Source organism: Erigeron canadensis, chromosome 5 (genome assembly GCF_010389155.1).
Source record: "Erigeron canadensis isolate Cc75 chromosome 5, C_canadensis_v1, whole genome shotgun sequence".
Taxonomy (NCBI): Eukaryota; Viridiplantae; Streptophyta; class Magnoliopsida; order Asterales; family Asteraceae; genus Erigeron; species Erigeron canadensis.
Genome location: NC_057765.1, coordinates 42,262,151 through 42,284,581, shown reverse-complemented (window position 1 = coordinate 42,284,581; position 22,431 = coordinate 42,262,151). Strand labels below are relative to the sequence as shown.

General features: G+C 35.0%; 5 protein-coding genes and 1 long non-coding RNA gene across 8 annotated transcripts; 3 read left to right on the top strand and 3 right to left on the bottom strand.

Moving 5' to 3' along the window:
- The first annotated feature begins 439 nt into the window (after positions 1–439).
- On the top strand, positions 440–1,505 carry LOC122601846 (glutathione S-transferase T3-like). Its single transcript, XM_043774581.1, has 2 exons — positions 440–658; positions 741–1,505. Exons 1-2 carry the CDS (start codon positions 440–442, stop codon positions 1,503–1,505), a joined length of 984 nt encoding a protein of 327 aa, XP_043630516.1.
- A 1,365-nt stretch (positions 1,506–2,870) lies between these two features.
- LOC122602191 lies at positions 2,871–4,286 on the top strand. The gene is made up of 4 exons (XR_006324175.1): positions 2,871–3,272; positions 3,355–3,438; positions 3,518–3,654; positions 3,757–4,286. It is a non-coding gene; the product is annotated as an uncharacterized LOC122602191 (long non-coding RNA).
- A 3,368-nt stretch (positions 4,287–7,654) lies between these two features.
- On the bottom strand, positions 7,655–8,155 carry LOC122601845 (pentatricopeptide repeat-containing protein At3g21470-like). Its single transcript, XM_043774579.1, has one exon. It carries the CDS (start codon positions 8,153–8,155, stop codon positions 7,655–7,657), a length of 501 nt encoding a protein of 166 aa, XP_043630514.1.
- Positions 8,156–8,185: 30 nt separating this feature from the next.
- Positions 8,186–8,596, bottom strand: LOC122601844 (pentatricopeptide repeat-containing protein At1g19720-like). The gene has a single exon (XM_043774578.1). The coding sequence runs from the start codon at positions 8,594–8,596 to the stop codon at positions 8,186–8,188; it is 411 nt and encodes a 136-aa protein (XP_043630513.1).
- Positions 8,597–11,540: 2,944 nt separating this feature from the next.
- On the top strand, positions 11,541–16,692 carry LOC122601997 (polyadenylate-binding protein-interacting protein 12-like). Of its 2 annotated transcripts, none has more exons than XM_043774733.1 (12): positions 11,541–11,587; positions 11,719–11,754; positions 11,880–12,416; positions 12,505–12,612; positions 12,696–12,740; positions 12,841–12,913; positions 13,006–13,118; positions 13,211–13,270; positions 13,362–13,409; positions 13,496–13,564; positions 15,971–16,032; positions 16,409–16,692. In XM_043774733.1, exons 3-12 carry the CDS (start codon positions 11,994–11,996, stop codon positions 16,464–16,466), a joined length of 1,059 nt encoding a protein of 352 aa, XP_043630668.1. In that variant the 5' UTR covers positions 11,541–11,587; positions 11,719–11,754; positions 11,880–11,993; the 3' UTR covers positions 16,467–16,692. The 2 variants fall into 2 exon arrangements, with proteins under 2 accessions (XP_043630668.1, XP_043630667.1); XM_043774732.1 differs by having other exon boundaries at positions 11,542–11,587; positions 12,502–12,612.
- Positions 16,693–17,994: 1,302 nt separating this feature from the next.
- On the bottom strand, positions 17,995–21,367 carry LOC122601998. Of its 2 annotated transcripts, none has more exons than XM_043774734.1 (8): positions 21,233–21,367; positions 21,034–21,125; positions 20,741–20,802; positions 20,558–20,646; positions 20,027–20,135; positions 19,162–19,175; positions 18,653–18,754; positions 17,995–18,331 (listed from the first exon to the last, which is right to left on the bottom strand). In XM_043774734.1, exons 1-8 carry the CDS (start codon positions 21,305–21,307, stop codon positions 18,146–18,148), a joined length of 729 nt encoding a protein of 242 aa, XP_043630669.1. In that variant the 5' UTR covers positions 21,308–21,367; the 3' UTR covers positions 17,995–18,145. The 2 variants fall into 2 exon arrangements, with proteins under 2 accessions (XP_043630669.1, XP_043630670.1); XM_043774735.1 differs by having other exon boundaries at positions 21,034–21,122.
- Positions 21,368–22,431: the final 1,064 nt, after the last annotated feature.

Genomic DNA, 22,431 nt, shown 5'->3' with positions numbered 1-22,431 from the left:
CTTTCTCTTCATTTCTTTTCTTTAGTAGAAAAACACTCAAAAACCCATATTTTATAATTTTCCCTTCATTTGCTTTCTTTTCGCTTACAATTTAAACTCAAGAAGACAGTGCCCATCTTTCCTTAGGCTGGACGAAGTGAAGTAGGCACCGGACCGGTACCGGATGGCACACCGCCCCGACCCCCCGATACCAGTTGGGTGGGGAGGAGTCTGGGCACAGTGGTACCGGTTTGGGTGCCCAAGTTTTTGAACATTACAAAAAAAAAAAAACCGTGGGTCCCACATGCAACGGTTGAAACAAAAAAAAAATTTATCTCTTTCTCTTCTCTTTCTCTTTTCTTCTTCACTTTTCTCCTTTTTTTTGGCCGACGCCCTGTTGCTCCTTTCTTTTTTCCTTTATTTTTTTTTTCAATCAAATCATCCATCTAAACCCACAAAAATGAATACGGGGAAGAAACCAAAAGAACCCAGTTACTCAAATCTACCAAAAAAACGCAGAAACCCAACACCGCCAAACAATCGCGATATTATGCCACCTCCTCCTTCGCAAAAAAATACGGCCGAAGATGTGTATAGGCCACAACGTGTTGAAGATTTCTTGAATAGTATGGATCCATTGTTTTTCGAATCTATCCCGTCAAGTGTCCAACCGAACCGGGTTTTCGGGTTTTGCGAATGAAACTCAACCCGGGTTTTCGGGTTTTGCGGGTGGTTCATCATCACACTTCGCGAGTCAACAGGTTCAAGAAGAAGAAGAAGAAGAAGAAGAGGTCGAGGAAGAAGAGGTGGAAGCAATACCCGAGACCCAAGTCTCGGTTAAAGGTAAAAGAGAGTGTCGAAATTGGGGGAAGGATGAAGAGGCGTGTTTGGCAAAAGCTTGGTTAAACGTTTCCGAGGATCCATACATCGGAAACGCCCAAACGACGGGTTCGTTTTGGAAGAAGGTGAAGTTTCAGTTGGACTCACACTTGAACCGTGAGTCGGGACGTACCCCAGAAATGTGTCGGTCGAAATGGAAGGATTTGAAGCATAAGGTGTCGGGTTTTTGTGGTATGTACAATGTGAAGAAAAGTAAGATGTTGAGTGGCCAAAGTGACGAGGATGTGTTTAAGTCGGCCGTGGCATTATATATGCGGAAATACAATAACAAGTCTGGGTTTCGGCATGTAGAGGCGTGGCAGGTTTTGAGGAGAGGACCGAAATGGTCGGAGGTTCTTACTTTGGAGGGGATTTGTGAGGAGTCGGGTAACAAAAGGGCAAGAACGGAAGGGTCTGTCCATGTACGTTCATCAGGGGAGGCGTCGGTCCATATTGACTTGAATGAGGACCACTTGGAGCAAGAAGAGGAGGGAGGGAACGACATGGATAATGCACCAGTACATCATGCTAGACCCGTGCCACCCCGCCGTAAAGCTAAGGGTAAGCAGGCTGCTCCTTCCGCCTCTACTACATCTGAGGAGTTATTGAAGATGGTCGCGGAGTTGAAATGCGACAATGAGGATTAAAAACGAGCTCAGGAGGAGAAGATGCAGATGCAGAAGGCGATGATGGATAGATATATGGCGGCGGAGGAGGCTAGGAAGAAACGGGAGGAGGAGATGACACGGATGGTCCAGAGTCAGCAGCGACAGAATGATATGGACTTCGTGATTAGGCCACACGATCACCTCAGCGGGCCAATGTTGGAGATGGTTTTGGCGCAGAAACGCGCCCTTTGTGAGCAGTACGGATGGTCGGCGCCTTAGTTGTATGTTTTACTTGTTTCTGTGTGTTAGAATAAAATTATGTGTTTTAATTGTGTTTTAAGTTGTATTAGTTTTAATTTATTAAATAAAATGTTTTAGTTTTAAAAATAAATAGAAATTAAATTAAATAGAAAATGGTGGGGAGGGGAGGGAAGGGGTGGCGAGGTGCTCCTAGCAATCGGGGAAGGGAGGGGAGGAGTGGGCAAGCCCTCCCCCCAGCCTTATCTTCAACGGAAAAAAAAAATCACCACCACCGTGTTAATAACTTATTAGTCTTTCAAGACTTTCAGATCCACCGTCCTTTCAAATCTACCACCGCCCTTCAGAGTTCAGATCCACCTTCCAACAGCCATTCGATCTGGTTAAACGGCAAATTTTTCACCGTTTGACCGGTTTTAAAATGGTCCGATTCGTTCCATTCACCCCGGTTTGATACAGTTCACTTTTATAGATCCGGCCGGTAGCTTTCAAACCGGATTTCTTAAAAATTCCGGTCAGACCCTCGGTAACATTGTGCTTCTGGTCGAAACTTAAAACCCTCACCAACTCAATTACACAAACAAGCGACAACAACAAACAGATTTCACGCACACCATGCCGTTTTTTTCTCCAGGAGTTGGAGAGGCTTTGATTAATGTGGTTTAGACTACTTTCATAATATACAATTTTTCCAGGTAACTCTTAATGCAAAAAACATTGTTATAAACTCGATCATGATCATTTATAATACTCAATATTTTAAGTTACCTACTTATATAGGTTTTAAAGTAAGATTGTTAATTATAGATGTGAAATTGAAGACACTAATTATTAGTCAACTGTGTTCGATGTATAAATTAGAATCTACAATGTCAGTTTTGAGTATACATTGCTATTTAGGGATATTAAAAGTCTAATAATGTGACAAGAAATTATCAAATAAGCACCACATAAATAATTTAAGTAGTCAGCTGCCCAAATACTCCATTTAGGGTGGATCTTTTCAAATGAAAACTAAGGCTGTTGATGATTCTCCTAATTGCAGAAAACATAAACTTAGGATAGTGAGTCAAATGTCAAATAATGGGTAGCTCGAATAACCATTATTTATTCCCATAGATAGATTAGATGGATAGCTTGAAATATAGCCATTTGTAAAATAGATTAGATGGATAGCCCTCAAGTGACATAATGTTGACCTAACGTTGCATGTAATTCTTGCCTTACCGCTTTCATTGCATATTGTATAGGACTCTCAGTTCAACTAAACTTTATATACAAACATAAATGTCAACTTTTGTTAAATTTGTATATCATTTACTTTTAAAAAGGTGCAATAAACCTTTGTAAACATATTGAGTTAAATTTGTGTGCAGGTTGCATTCGACAACAGTTGTCGGATGGTCGATTTACCACGGGAAGCCAACGACCGGGGTAAATCTTACTTTTTAATGTTATAAACCTTTATATATTTATATATTCTTACTCCTTTCTGAACGAGCTATCAAGAAATCCTTCACAAAGCTGGACGAGTCCTTTACTTCACGGGTGCGCACTATGATTTTCATATATATCTTTTTTTTTATATCTTAGTTGAAATCGATTTTTAATGTTTTCAATTTTGAAACAGAGTGTTGCTCTTCTTATCAAAGAGCTGCAGTTCCCGGTTAAAGTTGATAAAGCTATTAGGGATGAGTTTGCTGGAATACTCCAGGTTTAATCATATCTCTAATTGTATTTCTTTCTTATCTTATTGTTTAAATTTTATAGTTTTATTTTATGTTTTTTTACAGGATTATTTGGATGCAATGAATTTAGATGAGGAAAGTGACAAGTAAAAATTTGTCGCCGAGTATCTCATACCTCCCTCTGGATTAAGAGATATATAGGGAGCCTAACCACAACTATTGTGCCTAGTTTTGATGCCTTGGTAATATGTAATTCACTTTTGGAGAAGAAAACAAAGCAGTTTTGAACTTGGTAAAGACAGATTTAGCATTTTTTTATTAGTTTATGATTTTGTTAAATACAGATGATTCTCTTGAAAGCTCGGGACATGTTTAATATCGTGTCGAAGGTCCCAAAACAAGGCAAAATTCTTGGGCTTGACGTCGGATATAATGAATATAAGACAATAAATTCAGGAATACCCATAAACCTATATGAACAAGGAAACTCTAATTTATCGAAGCTTCGAGTATGTAGGAGGTGGTGTTTTGGTGGAATGTATTGTTTGTGGGAGATATGGTGATAACACGAGATGGGGTCACGGAGTCTGAAACTTCGACTCTTTACTGGTTCACTTTTTGCACTTTGGGTTAGAAATTTTGATCTTTGTGATTGAAAGATGTACTGTGAATTTGATCTAAATTGTAGTTATTTTTTGGTGCAAAGTTTTGTTTAAAGTGAATTGTAATACTAGTAGTATATTGTTAATTGTATATGTTGCTTGTATAGTGTCACTGCCCTGTTTGGGTGAATAGGTCCTGCCACTATTGTGATTATGTTATCTGTATTTGGATTTACTCCTTGATCCTTCATGATTTGCTGATTTCTTGTTCACTTTTGTCTGTGATATTACTTGCTGCTCTTGTGTTATCCTATGAATAAAAGATGATGAGAAACTAAATGATGGGAATTCAAGAATTAGTTTTAGCCTTGCACCACTTTTTTATATAACAAGAAAAATATATTAACTCAAACTTATAAAGGCTATTGTTTATTTAAAGGTGGAGGTGATCTGGGTGAAAGTGAAAAAGGGAAAAGGTGGTTTAATTTGGGGATTTTTGATTTGTTTTGGGGAAACATTGATAATGGAAGTCAAAGAAAATAGAAGAACAGGGGAGAAGACAAATGTAGTTTTTTATGGTGGTTTTATCATCCATGAGTTTTCTACGAATATCACACGGGTCTTTTGTGTAGATTGGAAATTTTTGAAAAGCATGTCTAATTTGTAAAGTGACCTTATTTTGTTTATTTAGGTAATTTTCCTTTTCTTTTATCTAAACCTATATCTTTATTTAGAAAATAGAAAGAATGGAAACATAAGTAATAAAAATTTTAAAAGTTGGATACATGGAATATAAAACAAGATCAATTTCATAACGAATACATTTTTATGCAGTTGTCTTTATCTTATAATAGGGGTTACCATTCTAACATATTCAATAAAACAGGGAAAGACAAGCTCTAATGCCTTGGTTGGTTCTACAATGCCAGTTGTGGATGCAAACCATGCTGATGATTGTGTGAAGATTGTGCTTTTTGAGGATCCTGTTCCCACCAAGATTGTGCCAAGCTATGGCGTGCCTGCATTTGATCAGGGTCTATCAAAAGAAAATCCAAACACTTGTTGCATCTTGTAATCGTGTGGAGCAGTAATTAGGAAGCTTAGTTAGTTGTTTTTGTTGTAAAAATGGATCTTGTCCTTTGGTCTACATTTGTTGTTGGAAGATTTAAACATATTTCGTATATTGTTTTAGATTATCTTGGTCACTTGGTGTATGAAAAGATAATATTTTGACTTTTTTGGTCAGCCGTTGAATGACTGAATCTTCCCAACTCTTTGCCAATTCTATATATCCATTAACTTAGTTTCTGCATAAGATAAGGTTTAATTTAATCATCTGTACAATTTTGTATGAGAATAGCGTTCTCGGAAGCTTTCAAGAAAATCTATGAGATCAGTAATTACTCAACTGGGTGCCTCCAATGCCCATAATTCGAGACACATGGTCTATCATGAATAGCTCTCATTTACTAAGTTTATAGAGAGAAATGTGAATTCAGTTTCGATTGCAGGTTTTTTTTAGATGCTTTAGCTGCCCAAGTTTCCGAATAGCATCTTGAAAGTGGTTTCTGCTACTTAAGTTTGTCTAAGGTAAGCTCTTCTTTAGCAGTCCCTGACTCGGCAATTTGCTTTTAACTCACTTCTATAGGTAGTTGTATTGGCCGAAAACATGTCAATTTGCAAATTCACTGTTTACTTGGGAAACCGACTGCAACAACCACCCCACTTAATACCGGCGGCGGCGGTGGCGGACCTAATAACATCATTATCTTGAACAACCATCAACCTTCATCATCAACATCTAAATGATAATCTGTTCAACATCCCAACTGCCCGCGCTTGTTTTATTTCTATTTGATTTGTGTTTATAAAATGTTGTTTTTAATCTTTTTTAAATATCTAAAGACACCACAGCTTGTCTTATTTCTCTTAGATGCATTGATGTTCCAAAAGTAATCCACTTGACATATCTGGTGTATTAATGTTACAAATATGGCTGCCAGTACGAGTTTCACATTGGAATAACTTTTCTACTCGTGGTTTTGGAAAAATAGAAACAATAAGCTTTCTTGGATCAGGCCTAGATCAACTGTTTTTTTTTTCTTTTTTAACAGTCAAGCTTTATTACCAATCAACAACAAAACTAGCAAGGTGCTAGATCAGAAAAAAAGTACAAGGAGGAGAATTAGAATTAGAAATTAAAACTACACCAGTGGTTCCAATCTACATCGGGAGATTTAAGTCTATTTGTAAACCGTAGGTAGGTGGTGGACTTTAGTTCCTTTAAAGCAAAGCTCCATGATGGTGACTTGTTAGAGAAGATGCTTTCATTCCTGGCTTTCTATATTATCCAAAGATAACCTAGAAATACTAAATTGATGAGTTTGGCTTTATTTGGATTGATAAATGGACGTTTGTGGAGTTCAAGAAGTTCTCTAATTGCGTAGGTTTGAATTGAGGGACCTTACATCAGAGTAAGATAAGGGACTTCAGAGGCGAAGCCACATTCAATGAAGAGGTGGTGAGATGATTCATCATGGTTGTTACATAAAGGCAGGTGGAGGATGCCAGAGTGATATTTCTTTATAGAAGGAGATCCTTTGTGGGTAACGGGTTCTGTTCAAGTTTCCAGACATGAATGTTAACCTTTAAAGGGGTAATATTGTTCCAGGGAAAAGGCCAATCTTTTAGCACGTGAGTGGCTTTTTGGAGACGAATTTTCATGGACTTGACGGTAAAGGGATGTGAGTATTAAAAGCCCAAGACTAGTTGTCTTTGGATTCTGAGAGTGCGACTTTGAGGATCTTTGACAGCAACACATATCTTGGAATTGGTAGAGTTCTTCTGGTGTCGATGGTGGTCTGGTTCAATTCTATTCCAATTGTGTGTGTGTGAAGGTCTCTTCCTGTGCAACAATCTTGACGGTGCATCCTTTGAATTTTTCCAGTTTGAATTTTTCCAGTTTGATGGTGAGATAATCCAAAATCAAATACAACTCCCCTTTCCAACTATACTCGTGAACATGCTATGCAAAACAACATCAAGAGATTCAAGGTGGGAACTAATTTTGGCAATGTTTTGCCAAGCTCCCACCAAGCCATTCGAAAAAAGAATTGAGGAACAATTTCGGATAGAGTGGTGGATAACAGTGATGGTTGCAGCCCATAGGGCCTGTGGTAACGCCACCACCATTTGGAAATCAAAAAAGATATTAAAGATAAAGAGAACCCAACCCTAGACCGCCCATATCCAAAGAGGCGATTACCCGATCAACTGTTACTCTAGTTTACATTTTTAGACAGGTAGAAGTATAAAAGTATTTCAAATCAAATTTCGAGATTTTCATCTATAAAACTTAGCAAGCACTTGTGTTATACAACAAAATTTGATAGTAGGATAACAAACACGAAAGATCAAGAGACGTGAAAACCACATCCAATTAAGAAAAAAAATTACACATTGTTTGATACATAACTAAATCCAGGTTGTTTTTGGACCTTTTGCAACTTCATAACTTCTCTCAACTTCTCGACTTTTGCCCACTCTCCTTTACCAGCATAAATATTGGACAAAGTAACGAATCCTACTGGTCTCTAAATCTGTTTTCACAAGATCAGCCATTTTTTCAGCCAAATCTAGTCTATTGTAAACGACACACCCGTTTAAGTAAGGCACCGACCTTCGAATCAGTAACTTTTGCACCCAACTCGTGTATTAAATTGTATGATACTTCAATTTCCCCAGAACGACAAAGAACGTCAATGACACAAGCATAATGCCCGTGTGTTCTTACACACGTCAATGTGACTTGGTTTGGCTGCATGTTTTCCTCTTGCATTTTGTCTAAAAGCTCAACGGATGAATCAACCATCCCATGTTTCGCATAGCATCCAATCATGGCCTTCCATGAAGCAATGTTCTTGGATGGCATGGTGTCAAAAACGACTCTTGCGTGTTTTACACACCCACATTTAGAGTACATGTCGATAAGTGCACTAGCAACAAAGACGTTGTTATACATATTTGTTCTAAAGATTAGCCCATGAATTTCTCTCCCTTCAGCAACAGAACCCATGGATCCGATAGCAGGAAGTAAAGCAGTACTGGTAACCAGATTAAGCCTCACCCCAGCTACCAACATGTCTTTAAACAATTCCACACCTTTATTAACCTATCGGCTTTGTACAAAGCCAGAAATCATAGCATTCCAAGTAACCGCATCAGGAACCAAACCAGTTTTACTCATTTTAGAAAACGAACTAAACGCCCCAACCCAATCTCCGGCTTTACCATACCCGGTAATCAAAGCATTCCAAGTGAACTCATTAGGTTCCACAGCAGCCAACTTCTTCCTACCAAACAACACTCGTGATTCCATAACCCACCCAACATTAGAATACGCAGCAATCATGTTCGTCCAAGAAACAACGTCTGGTTTAGACATTTTATCGAACAGTTTGCGGGCATAACATAAATACCCGCATTTACAATACACTTCAATCAACCCATTAACAACATCCAAATCAAACTGCAACCCAAACTTATTTATAGACAAATTTACTCCATATGAGAAAGAAGACATTTACTATTCGGATCACATGATCATAAGAATTTTTAAAGATTCTACGCAAACAAAGGTCTTCACATAATCACATTTCCATTATACAGTTTTAAGGTATGTATCCATGTAATGTACGACAAAAGATGATGGACGTGATTAATTTGTATATCCTTTTGTTTATAAGGCTTGAATTCTAAAAATGATTGTAGGAAATGAATTATAAGATCCAATGTTTTGATATTGTGGACAGACACAGATTCACAGAATGATAACATGACATATGAATCATGGAGCCCAATATTGTTAGACAAATTACTTTCTAGCCCAGCCCATTTTGATGATTCGTCCATAAAGCCGTGGCGTGAGCATTCTTTATTCATGACTCATGAGCCAAGTACCCGAGCTAGACTCGAATCATAGTGTTTTATAACCGGTGTCCTGTGATTACATGGTCACACGGATAAAGGTTACATATCACATGTTTGTCAAAAGCAAGTGAAAAAACTATATCTTGTGATTCATGTGTGAGGATATTGACTTATCGAACATGAATTTTATATGGTATGCGCTTTTGATACCAAAACGATACATGTGACCAGGGAGTTCTCACCATTCACCCTCGGTGACTATTCCTCTTCACTTGCAAAATATACCTTGTCATTCCTTTCTCATTTTCTTCCATACTTAAAAAAAATGGAACACATGGGAGTTGATAATTGAAAAGACCAAAATCGATTGGTGCATGTTTCCTCCCTGTGACGTACCTATCATATATGTGTGTGTGTATGTGTGGGAGGAGGGAGGAGTTGATAATTGAATAGATTATTTGTTTGAAATCAATGTAGTGCCGATGAACGTCAGTCTAAATGGTTGAAACCTAATGAATAATTTTGCTTGCTTATGATAACCTGCTTGGTTTTATTTTTTAAGATAATAAGGTGGACCGGTAGACATGGGCGCTACAACTTCACTTACTTATGATAGTCTGCTTTGTTTTTTTTAAAGATAATAAAGTGGACCGATAGACCATGGGTGTAACAACTTGTTTATAGAGAAAACTATCAAATACAATATACACTACTACATTAGATAGGGTTTATTAATATAAAAAAAGTGATACCTACAAAAAGTAATAATAGTAACACATTAGTATAGAAGTAGAGAAAATAATTTTTTTTCTTGAGAAAACTCCCTTAAATTTGTGTTCTAAGTGAAGTTGTAATCTTTATAATAATTGTGAGTTTTTGCTTTTAATGTCGTGAATGACAAATATTAGGTAACAGGGTATGTAATAAATAACATATTTTATAAATAAAATGATTGATCTTTATAACTAAATAACATAAAAATTGTTCTAATTATAAGATGATAACAAGTGTCAACATCAAGGGATATGATTAGAAGAAAAAAATAATGGAATACATATGTTACAACCTTATGGTTTTGAAATGATTTTTGGGTAATTTATAAAAGAATATATCATTTCCCATTTCCAAATTTTCAATCTATATATTGTTTTGTTTCTCATCGTTAGGTTTGACCAACAAGGAGTTAGTCTAGTGGTAACAAAATCACTTGATAACCTTTAGATCTCAGGTTCGATTCCCACTTGGCACAAAGAATAATTTATTTAAGGTACCCGTTACTGATGAAACCTAGACTTATATGTGAAGTTTAAATACGCGGGTTCGATCAATTGAGGTGCCCAGATCATGTAGGAATATGATGAAAGTATTTTACCAGCATCATATGACTCATACGGTGACATTATATGACTCATACGAGGTGAGTCAATGGATTCCAATTATGATATTTGGGCTAAGGTTTCTTTCATTACTTTTTTCTCATTCTAGGTTTTTTATTATATGAAGCGTATAAGAATATTTAATTGATAATACATTCTTTTGTTGAGACATTTGGCATCAATGAGCCTAAACTCATATTCGGTCGATAAATGTGAACTTTTCAAGTATCTACCAAAAATGCAGCAATGGTACCTAGATATTGTACAAGACATTCTAGTATTATTTTTAGTACCTATGAATATTATTTATAATTCAATTTGATATTTTATGAGTAAGAATTGAGTTCTCAGAAATTTAATTCTTGATCTTATCATTTTTGCTTGACGTATAGAACTTGCTAATTATAAAAGATTAATAGATAACGATAAAAAGATAATTATCTTATGAATATTCTATTGTACTGTACTTTTGGACAATAGCCATTCTATGTTTTTTTTTTTGTTAATTATTAAAAAAAAGCATGTAATTCAGACTAAAATAATACAGTCGTTTATAAATTGCAATGAATCGTATTGTTTATACTAAAATGCGAGATAAGCATGTCCTTCAATATTCACATTCCAAAACTCATTTTATAGCAATTAATATCTAGTCATCTTGATCAAAAACAGCTATTGTTAACGTGAGACATCAAAAATTTATCTAATGTTATAAAACTAAAATTTATTAAAGATTTTATTACCTTAACTATACTCCACTTCAAAATATTTGGATACGAGTCTTAAAATTTTTAAAAATATAAATATACCAAAATGACTATTTTGCTCCCAAAGATGTATCCAACTTAAATTAAAAAAAATCTTATATTAATAAATAGAATATATTATGACCATAACATGATACTAATTTAAATAGATTAGATAATCCATATCATTAATTATTATTTATTTTTAATGTTATCAACACCGAACATTATACAAAATCGACAAAGTCAGTTAAATTATGTTCTCACCAAAAACATTATTATCAAACTAAATTATTACACGGGCATGATTTTAATATTTGGAGAAAGAAATATGAATTGATTTCATTTTATCTTACAAAATTGACTTATGAAAGTTGTTGGACCATGTGCCATATCAAAACGCAAACACAATATAAGCTAAAACATATACATATGAAACTCACACATATATACACACACCTCCCCCTTCTTTCTCATAACTAACAAACAAACAAAGAGTGATGTTTTGTTGACGAAAAATAGGTTCTTTCTAATCTGACTTCCTCTTTCTCTCTTTTTTTTTTTTTAATCTTCATTATTATTATTTATTGTTTTCATCATCATCTTATATACATATTATTAATTTAATCTCTTTATTTTTATTGTTATTTCAGTTCAATTCAATCAATAATTACCCTTTCTTCAATCAGGTATAATTTTCAATTTCAGCATATATATATAATCTGTTTGTGTATTTGTGGATTTTTTTTGTATATATTTGTGAATGTTTATTCATCATTAAATTTTGATCCGTACAATTAATTGTGTTTTGTAGAAGGAAAAAATAATTGATACTAGTACCAGTGAGTGAGTGTTTGATCGATATTGATATATTTATTATATCAATCAAGACATATATATATATATATATATATATATTTATATATCTATGGCTGTTGTTGAGAACGGTGTGTCGAATAACAACGTGGTCGAAACAAACGATATAGTCGTTCAGTCGGATTTGAATGCTGCTGGGTCAAATGGTGATTTAGCTAATGGAAATGGTGATTTAGTTAATGGAAAAAGTGATTTAGTTAACGGAAACGGTGTGTCGAAGCATCATGAGGAGGAAAAGGAATTTAAGAAAGAAATGAGAGATTTGGAGGAAATGCTATCGAATTTGAACCCCATGGCTGAAGAATTTGTGCCACCGTCCTTGTCGAAAAACAATGGTTTTAATAATAATAGGATTATGTTACCACCGCCGCCCGCCATTGCTGCTGGTCATTTTGGTTATCCTGTTGTTAATGATTTCTTGATTCAGACTAACCACCCAGCGTTTGCTAATGTTAACGGTGTTTCCAATGGACGGGTATATTCTTTTCTTAAGTTTTTTCAGTTGCTTATGTCGTGTTTGCTGTGGCTGATTGTTTTGAATGTATGTTGTTTGTGATTAGAAGAAGGGTAATTTTGGTAATGGAAAGCGGAGGATGAATAGCCGAACTAATATGGCACAACGAGAAGATGCCATTAAGAGAACTATTCACGTGTCTGACATCGATCAGCAGGTAAACTGTCATATAATGTGATCATATCAGTTGTTTACTAAAGGTGTGCCGGTTTTTACTTCCTAACCATTGTTTGAGTTTAGGTAACTGAAGAACAGCTTGCAGCACTTTTTGTTAATTGCGGGCAGGTAAATATTTTAATCAGGTTATTCATGGGAAGCGTTTGTTTTTTTAATTTGGTATGTATCTTGGTGGTCGAACTTACTATTTTTCTTCTTGTTACGATAGGTTGTTGATTGCCGTGTATGTGGTGACCCTAATTCTGTTCTTCGTTTTGCTTTCATCGAGTTTACTGATGAGGGTATGGAAATTTGACTTTTGGCACATATAGTTAGTATGATCATTGCTTTGTCTTACAATCTTACATCAAGTTTTCTGTGGTTGTACTTGCAGAAGGTGCAAGGAATGCACTGAGTCTTGCTGGAACGATGCTCGGGTATTACCCTGTTAGGGTGCTGCCTTCAAAAACTGCAATTGCACCAGTAAATCCAACTTTTCTTCCCCGGGTAAGACTATTAATACCATGACTTGTGAAATTGTACTCAATGTGTTTACATTTGTGCTAAGTCTAACATAATTTGCTATTGTTTGTGTTTAGTCCGAGGATGAAAGGGAAATGTGTGCAAGAACTATTTATTGTACTAACATTGATAAGAAGGTATGGTAGGTCAAGTTTTTTCTTCTTTGTGTATGCATTTTATGAACATTAGTATCGGAGCCTTATATGATCTCTATGGTGTTTGCAACAGGTTACCCAGGCAGATGTCAAACTCTTCTTTGAGTCATTCTGTGGAGAGGTTTGCAGTTATCCATGCAAAGTGTTTTCAAAACTTCGTTACTTATCTGAAGTGTTAATGGTGTTCTTTTGACATTGCATCCGTAGGTTTACCGCTTGAGGTTGCTTGGAGACTATCATCATTCATCTCGTATTGCATTTGTGGAGTTTGTGATGGTATTCTTCTGACCTTTTAAACTGTTTAGTTACTTATATGGGCTATGCATTTGTTACACTGAATTATGTTGCATAATTGGAGGAGATTTTGTATTGATGCTCTGAACAAGCTAAGCAAGTTATGCGAAATTGCTTTGTGCTCTGTCACTTTTTGCTATAAAATTGTACATTCTGCAATCAGATTATGATATGCTCATCTTTCTAAATGAACATTCTACATGGAGATAGGTGTGAATTGGATTCTTGTAACATTCCTCAAGTTGATCATGTCAGCTTGTCACATATGATGATAATAGTGATGACAACGGTCGGTGTTTTGGGACGGGTTTAGGTATCCCTGCCCTGACTATAAAGCTGGTTACTACTATCTGGTTTACAGTGTCCTGTTTATTCTAAGAATGGTAAAAAATTGCTTGAAACCTAGATTAAACTTTTGTTGAGCCCGTGTGGCTGAGAGGGTATGTGTGTGAGAGAGAGAGAGCTGTTAGGGTATTTGTTGAGTGACTGTTGGGATTATCGTTTTGAAGGGAAAAATTTACATGAGATTCGGGTAGAGGAAAGTAGGAAACACACTTATGAATTATGAATAAATTGATGTATAAAAATAAATATATTTTATGTATGCTTCTTATTGTGGTTCTTCCGCGGGTTTGGCTTAATACTGTCCCCTGTTCGCAACCTGCAAATTTACTGTTTACTTCCAAACCTGGCACAGGCCCCACAAACTGCTCGATCAGTTAGATGTTATGTGTGTTGCTTAGTTGGCCGGGTTTTTTTTTTGTTGCTATCCCTACATATTTTGTATGTAGCTTAGTAGCTTCACCATGTATACTTGTTGGTGCTCTATAAGTTGGAGATACTGAATGCGTGAAGTGGTGTAAAAGTACTCACAATGTGCTTTGTCAGATGACATTTATTGTCAATGTAAGCGTCGCCCTATGGTATATAAAAAACTTGATTTACACATGTTATAGTTGCATACTAGTTCTCATAGTATAGCCTCATTAGTTAATCCAAAAGGTTGATCTACACATCACACAATTTACACTAGATTTATAGCACATTGCTCTGAATTGGCATTAAACTAAATGTCCTATGCTACTTTTTGCTTTTCTGGAGTACAAGTTTACTGCATACAATTACAAAATTGCTAGTTGTATATGGAGTAAAAGGACGCTTGGGTAATCTATGTATGCAAATGTTGTGTTTCTCCCTTATCAAACCATAAGTTAGTCTACTAGTTTGAGATCGATCACATATTTCATCTGACTTAATGTATTATATGACTCCCTGTTTACACATGCCATTTCATATCTTGAATTAACTTCAACTTCTCAAAAATACGCGCATCAGGTAGGTTCTGTGGCTGACACCACAAGCTGTTTTTTTTCCTATCACATTTGTACATCTGTATTACCAAGCTCTGTAGCTATTCTTAATTGATTTCTATATCTTTGCTTTTTTAAGCTGACTGAGAAACTTTGGAGTGAGAATTTTCTACCGTAAAATAAAACTCATCAATAAACTCCGCTTTATACGAAACTTTGAAATTCTGATTCTTTTACACTTTTTTAGTTAGAACAACATTGTGAGTATAATTGCCAACTTTGATAGCTAGGAAGTTTTCTTCACATCTCCTTTGAGCGATTAGTTTGAATTGTTGTTTTGATGTTCCCCTCCAATATTATTGCCTTAATAGAATTTTTGGTTTTTTGACACCAAAAGTCTTAATCTGCTATTTCGCACCTTATGATATACTGGTTCACATTTGTAGATCATAAGCTCATATTGAGGGTTCATATGAACTTCCTATGATAATTTTTGTGTGGTGTGTTTTTAAAACGGTGATTTTAAGAATTGCTTTGAAAAAGTTATCCCATTCGCCCCAAAAGAGACCGTTTTGCAACTTTTGTTGTTCCCGAAGATCATTTTCTAACATCTAGATACATTGTATATTCATATTTTTGCGTGGTTTGGTAAGACATTCCTTTTGTAGATTTATATTTATGAGTATGTTAGTTCTTCCAGAAAATTTATTTTAGTTTTCATCAGATCTTAAGATGTGTAATCTCTGTTCCCAACCTATTGGATAATTCAATATTATAGTTCAACTGTTCCATCTTCCATTTTGTTATTAAAGGGTCTAAATTAATCTGGATATTGAATGTTGACTGCTAATTATCTTCTTCTGGTGCTTTGTTTGAACCAAAGGCTTCCAACAATTTATTCACTCAGTTATGATTTTATGTTAAATTAGAACGATGCTTTAGTCACTCATTGTACGTAACCCATAGGCAAACATTTTTTTTTGCTATTATTTTTTATTCTATATATATTTTGTATAAATCAAACTTGTTTTCTATTCTACATCTATATAAGGTACTAATCATATGTGGGATTTTACAGGCTGAGAGTGCAATTGCAGCTCTGAACTGTAGCGGTGCAGTACTGGGATCATTGCCAATAAGGTACTTTTATCTTATTCAATAACGTATTCTCCATGTCATCTAAGTTGCCATGTTCACAAATATATAAACTAGAATTTGGCCAAACTTGGTAATTCAGGTGTATTGGCTAATATTATAGTATGAGTCAGATGAGGTTGGATATTGGTTTAAATTCTGTATAAAGATCATGAATCACCAAGGTGGTATTATGATTTCAACTCTATCGTTGCAAATGTGATGAAAGTTTTTGAATGAATACATTTTGGGTCACTTTCTACCCAATTGACGTGCTTATTTTTAACTAATATTTTTTTCGTTCCATACATTTGGCCGTTGACCATTTACAAGGAAATGTGATCAAACTGCCACTCTAATCCACATGTTCACTTTGATGCAGGGTAAGCCCTTCAAAGACCCCAGTTCGCCCACGTTCACCTCGCTCTACCGTGCACTGACACATTTGCTGCCAATAGCTATATCTTAATATACGTAGATACACGGAAACTATTGACGTTTATGTTTTTCGTTTGTGTTTGATGCATCTCGGAGCCCAAGTATGTTTATAGATTTATTTAATTGTAGAGAGTCAAGATGGAAATCCGAGAATTGCCAGTCTTGGTTGTGTTTATGAGGAGCATACATTTTTGGATATTATTGTCATGAGAAACCATGATTTATTTCTCTCTTTTCTTTTTGATCTTATGATTGGTAACGGTCAATATAACCCTCGGAGTAATTTATGTGTGGTTAGTGATTTTGTATACTTTGGCTGCAATAGATGTGAGCCTCTTTATCACACTGGTTAAGTAGGGTTGTGCAAAAATTGGTCTGCACTAACCAGATCAGCCATATTCGGCCTGGAACCAACTAACCCAGCATTTTAGGATACAATTTGTTATTTGGAATGAGGATTTGTTATAGTTTAAACTAAGAAACTCCATGTATTCAGTTGCGGCTAGAGGAGTTACAATTTTGATTGGGTAATTTTGTATATTGTGGTTTGTTTTCTGTGTTAATGAACCCCCCCCCCCCCCCCCCCCCCCCCCCCCCCCCCAGCTATAAGTTGGATTCTGGTTTTGGTTTTTGGTATATCTGGAGATTAGAAACTAAGAATATGCATGGATCTGACAGAAATAGGTAATGATTAGTTGATGAACACCCGTGGGCCCTGGCTATAAGTTGGACTTCAATTTTGGTTTCATTATATATGGAGACCTTGAAAATGCATGAAGTCTGACAAAATTGAGTAATGATACCCATACGGGCATACGGCCATACCAGTGTCACCCCTTTTCTGGATGGTTATGAGTTTAAACAACTTAAATATGGCTGTCATACCTAAGTTATCGTTTATGATATCTGGAAACATATATCATCATGATGCATTCATCTAGGTAGATGTGGGGAGATGTGTGGATTAGATCATTAGGTGCAACTAGAAACGGTCGTTTTATAACGCAAATAGAAGTTGACAATTATAAATTTTTATAAAGATGTATTTACGATATACTTAAAAGTTTTTGGGGAAAAAAACGATTTTGGAAGAAAAAGATGCAACTTAAATCAACTGATTCATAACTAAATGAGTCATCTCCTCCTAAGGTTAGATTAGTCGCATGCTTGTGATACAATATACATTTGAATAGAGTTGTAGTTTCCAATGTATTATGAATTTTCTATTACATGGACTTTTTTTTGTGTTAAAATAATGAGTCAGCCTAATGTTGAGTTCAATTTTGCTGTTAAGAAGAATAAGTCGGTATTCAAGATTTGATTACCTGCTAGTTTTTTTTATTAGTTTTTAGTTGTTTTTCTTTGTGACCGAGTCTTGGAAGTTCTAATACAGATTTTATTCATTTACCCTTGCATTTTGCTCTATCTGAATGGTATTCAACAAGTCATCAGCTTATAAAGGTGTGTGCGCAGAATTCTGTACAAAAAGTCGCCTGCTTGGGATTTGATACTATAGTGTGACACCAGATACAAAGAAAATATCATCACAATTTTTGTGGAGATGAAAGATTGCATTTTACAGGTCCTTTACATGTAAGTTAAAACATACATTCCTTTGGGCAAGTACTTTGGGAATAGTTCTGAAGAATGTGAAAGTATCTGTCAGTTTCATGCTTAAGAATTAAGACGAGTCTTGGCTAGTGGTTTCCGCATCTTCAGATGAGTCAAGGCTACTTGTTTCTGTATCTGGTTTCTCAAGCTCAAGTGTTGCATTAAATCCAAAATCACTACCAGGGATAAATGATGATTGTAGCTCGTCTGCGGTTTGAATGGTGTTGATCTTGTTATCCTTTACTGGAATATTGTTCTGCAAAATTTGGCATGAGTTTAGAAAGTTGGCTAGCTTTCAGACCATAAAAAGAAAACAAAAGGGATCGTATTGTTCATTGATTTATAACCATTTAGTGATAGCATATCGAATTCATTTATTTTAAAAAGATTTATTTGTGTTATGTTTAATTCAGTAAGACAAAAGCGGAAAGCTTAAAATTTAGGTTAAAAGGAAATGGTCAAAGTGACCCATCCATATGGCCGAAGAAAACTTTGGGTCTTCCAGGGCAGAAGACGTGATTGACTTAAGGTCAACAGTTTGGGGTTAAGAAGATGACAAAGCCTTGTGTTAACTTGCCTTTTTCACATAATCCGCCATAGTGGAGCTAACTATTTCTTGAATAACAAACTTCGTGACACGATCTTCACCAATAATTGACAATAGAAAGCTTTTGGGGACCTGCATAAACATTTTGATCAATCTTGTCGAGAATTCATGATAACAGACTACTCAAAAGAAAAAGAATTATTGACTCTAATAGGAAGTACAAACTGAAAAATAGCATCGTTCATCAAAGGTATTACTTCCTCCCTTGAAAATTGATAAACTTCCTTTTTTTTGGGTAGTATCATCATAGATGCAACATTATCCTTTTTGACTAGTTTCAAACTTGAAATTACCATACTACTCTATGATGTAAATCCAAAATGTTTTCTATATGTTGGGATTATTAGATGTCATTTGAAGTATTTAACAAAGGGAGAACATAGTTGCGCTATAATAAAGCCAATGAGGCTAACTTTTAACTAAAATACAAGAATGATAAAATATTAGAAGTACTAATGGATGAATCATGTAATATTTACCTTAGATGTTTTCCCTGAAGTCCACCATCCACATGCAAAAGAGATAGTAGGAATACCGTATTAGAATGGACTGGAAAGATAACTAGTAGGTAACACGGAATGTGGCAGGAAAGCAGATAGATTGGTCACTGCTGTTTTATTTAACTGTTACTGGAGGTGGCAAACTGGGTGGTTCGGGCAGGTTGGGTAACAAGTCAAACAGGTAGTTTCTTCGCATGGTCAAAATGGATTACATTAGTACTTTTTGTCCAATGTTAACCTTTTGAAGAACATCATTCTGCAGGTTGTATGCATTGAATATACCTGGGCAACTTTGGACATGTGTCATCTATAGCTATTTCACATTTTGCTTGTTTGACCCACACCAGGTAATTTTAATATCCATACCCATTGTTATTACCCAGGCCAGCACACAGTTTAGCGATGGATGTGCCTACACAGACATGATATGTGCAAATGGGTTCCATTCATTACTACATAGTTAGGTCCCATTTTAGAATGGACACCCTCCACTAGCAAAAGGTACTAATAACTGAATGATTAAAACAGAACACCAGTAATCAACAAATTAAGAGCATACAACCATATTAACCAATACGTCTGTTCTTTATATTATATGATAGCATGCACCATGTTTCTCTCTTCTCTAAATTTCAACTTGATATCATGACTAGTACATGTAATTATACTTGGGAGCAGTTTACAAAGTGAAAATAAAAAGTTCAAGGTTCGGCAGTGAGTAAATCTTAACCATAACCTAAAATATTTAAAGAAAACTGACCATCACAAGTACCAAAAGGTCCAGAAAGATGGATGCACTCTTTTAAGAGAAATTTTGACATGCATTATATAAATCACACATTACCTCCTTTTTGTCTACGGAAGCCTGGAACAGGTGGTGCTGTACGAGCCAAATTGGTCAAAACCTTATCAAATACTATTTGTGTCTCCTTCCCTGGTAATTCTACTTTCACCTGTCACGATATAAAATCCTCAAAAAGAGCTCTTGATTGATTTGAGCAGAATTCAAATGCAAACTAAATACCAGAAACAATGTCATCGATCCACCAAGTAAACAAATATGATAGTGAGAATTCTATCTCTCAACCATGAATAAGCTAAACAAGCTTTGATAATTAGCGTTAAAGTTGCTGTATTATAAGCTAAGCAAAGTTGCTTAACTGTTAACGGGTTTGCTAAAGTGTTACCATAAACACAAACGAAAGTGTTTGATCGACAATGGTTGCAGAACTTTTTTTTTTGTATCGATTTGAGTTTTAAAAAAACTATAGCCTTGACTTTAAATCTAAGAGTGAGCTAGCACCACATACAAAATTAAAAACTATCAGAAAGTGGAAAAAGGAATTTGCATAATGAGTCGGGCGTCTAAGCTCACTTGCATCTTATCATCATCCTGGACCTCCACAATGACATTGGCGTTTCTTACAGATACCACATTCTCATCTGATATCGAAGCTGCTACACCTGCAATAATAATATCATATACAAAACTTCTGAAACTTAAATATGAATTAAACGGGGAGATAACTAATTAGCGGCTGAGCAAGATCAAGATCACCTGGCTGAGCAGCAAGTAGCGGTCTAACAAAACTCTCACGAGAGTTGGGATAGTCCAATGTTCTGTGTAAATCAATAGGTATAAAATAACAAGACAAATCATGGAATATATATATATATATATAGCAATTCTTATATTTATATATTTCTCAAAAATCTTTATATGAACTATCTGAATTGTTAAAAATCCAGCCCTTTTAAGATAACTTTTTTTACTCATAAATTTTCACCTATGGTATTACTACATAATAAGTTATTCAACAAAACCGTAAGAAATGAAAAATAAAAAATTACCTAACAACTAAACTTTGTTGTGTGGAGAAAAGATTGATAGAAGAATGCCAATTTGGAGCATACACATTGTCGCACTTTACAAAAGTATGCTGCTGTTAAATAATCAGTAAAAACAACAGTCAAAAATACAACTAGAAATGTCATTTAATTAAGAAAATATATAAAAAAAAAAAAAAAGATTGAAGAAAGCGGTGAGTACATTACAGTGTTTGGATTGGAAATAGGTGGGAGGGGCAGTCATGGTTGCCATCATCCTCGATGTTTTGTGGCTCATACACCAATAGTTTTATTTTTGTTTAATCCTTTTCAGCCACTCTGGTTTTCCCAATTTTCTATTTTTCACCCTTCGCTTCTCGGTTTATGTTACTTTCTCCATCCATAAATACGAGTAACAAGTATTTAGACCGGGTCAATATTGCATATCTATTTTACGATGGAACATGTAAATGAAGAAACTTTATCGTGTTGAGATTTATTTATTTATTTATTTCTAAAATTAACTTTTATTCACATAAACACCTCAAAATTGACGGTTGATAGTATAACAACAAAACCACAATTATGAGATATCAAATTTACATCAATTCTCTCAAGAGATGGAGAACTAAGGGGTATGTTTGGCAAGGAGCTTTTAGGAGGTTCAAGCTTTAATTTTTTTAAAAAAAATTCTTGTTTAATAAAAAGTTTTGTTTGGCTAGAAAAGCTTTAAGCTTTAAAATAAATGAAAAGCTCCTAAACTTTAACGCTACTCTTTCAAGCGTTTGGAGAAAGCTCGCAGCTTTTGGATATATAATGCCATATTTGACCTTTCAACATTTTGTTATGTGAGCCAATGATGCTACGTTTGTAAGTAAAATATAAAAAGCATGAATCACATTAAGACTTCAAGAAACGTTCTGTATATCAAAGAAAGTTTTTGGTGTTTGAGTTTCAACCATATGCAAGCTTATGTGGCTTATTTTGATCCATGTAAATTTTAATCTTACATAAACAACTAGTATAATTATTATATATATGCATTATGTTCAGATTATAGTATATATTTATACTACATGTTCGTTGCGTAAAACATTTTTGTCCATTTTGGTAATTTTATACATTTATCTAAAGCTTCAGCTAGTCTGTCAAACACTTAAATTTATCAAAAAAGTTTTAATTACCAGCTTACAGCTACAACTATCAGCTATCAGCTACAGCTACGAGCTTACAGCTATCAGCTACCAGCTAACAACTAATTTTGCCAAACATACCCCTTATTAGTTCTATTACTCATCCGATCCCACAAAATGTGTCATATTTTAAATATTCAAAGTCTTTTTTTACAAATTTTGACCTTAAATATTTTGATTTGTGTTATATAATATTTGATGAAATTTGTATGATTTGATTGAGTTTTAA

Excerpts from the sequence above, each read along its gene's own strand:
- LOC122601998 (XM_043774734.1), bottom strand. The coding sequence starts at position 21,307 with ATGAGCCACAAAACATCGAGGATGATGGCAACCATGACTGCCCCTCCC. Across the intron at positions 21,126-21,232 it reads TCCAATCCAAACACTGTAAT|CAGCATACTTTTGTAAAGTG; the intron begins GTACTCACCGCT and ends ATTATTTAACAG. Across the intron at positions 18,332-18,652 it reads TGGCGGATTATGTGAAAAAG|AACAATATTCCAGTAAAGGA; the intron begins GCAAGTTAACAC and ends CAAATTTTGCAG.
- LOC122601997 (XM_043774732.1), top strand. The coding sequence starts at position 11,994 with ATGGCTGTTGTTGAGAACGGTGTGTCGAATAACAACGTGGTCGAAACA. Across the intron at positions 12,741-12,840 it reads TTTTTGTTAATTGCGGGCAG|GTTGTTGATTGCCGTGTATG; the intron begins GTAAATATTTTA and ends TTGTTACGATAG. Across the intron at positions 12,914-13,005 it reads CATCGAGTTTACTGATGAGG|AAGGTGCAAGGAATGCACTG; the intron begins GTATGGAAATTT and ends TTGTACTTGCAG.
- LOC122601845 (XM_043774579.1), bottom strand. The coding sequence starts at position 8,155 with ATGTTGGTAGCTGGGGTGAGGCTTAATCTGGTTACCAGTACTGCTTTA.
- LOC122601846 (XM_043774581.1), top strand. The coding sequence starts at position 440 with ATGAATACGGGGAAGAAACCAAAAGAACCCAGTTACTCAAATCTACCA. Across the intron at positions 659-740 it reads CAAGTGTCCAACCGAACCGG|GTTCAAGAAGAAGAAGAAGA; the intron begins GTTTTCGGGTTT and ends GCGAGTCAACAG.
- LOC122601844 (XM_043774578.1), bottom strand. The coding sequence starts at position 8,596 with ATGTCTTCTTTCTCATATGGAGTAAATTTGTCTATAAATAAGTTTGGG.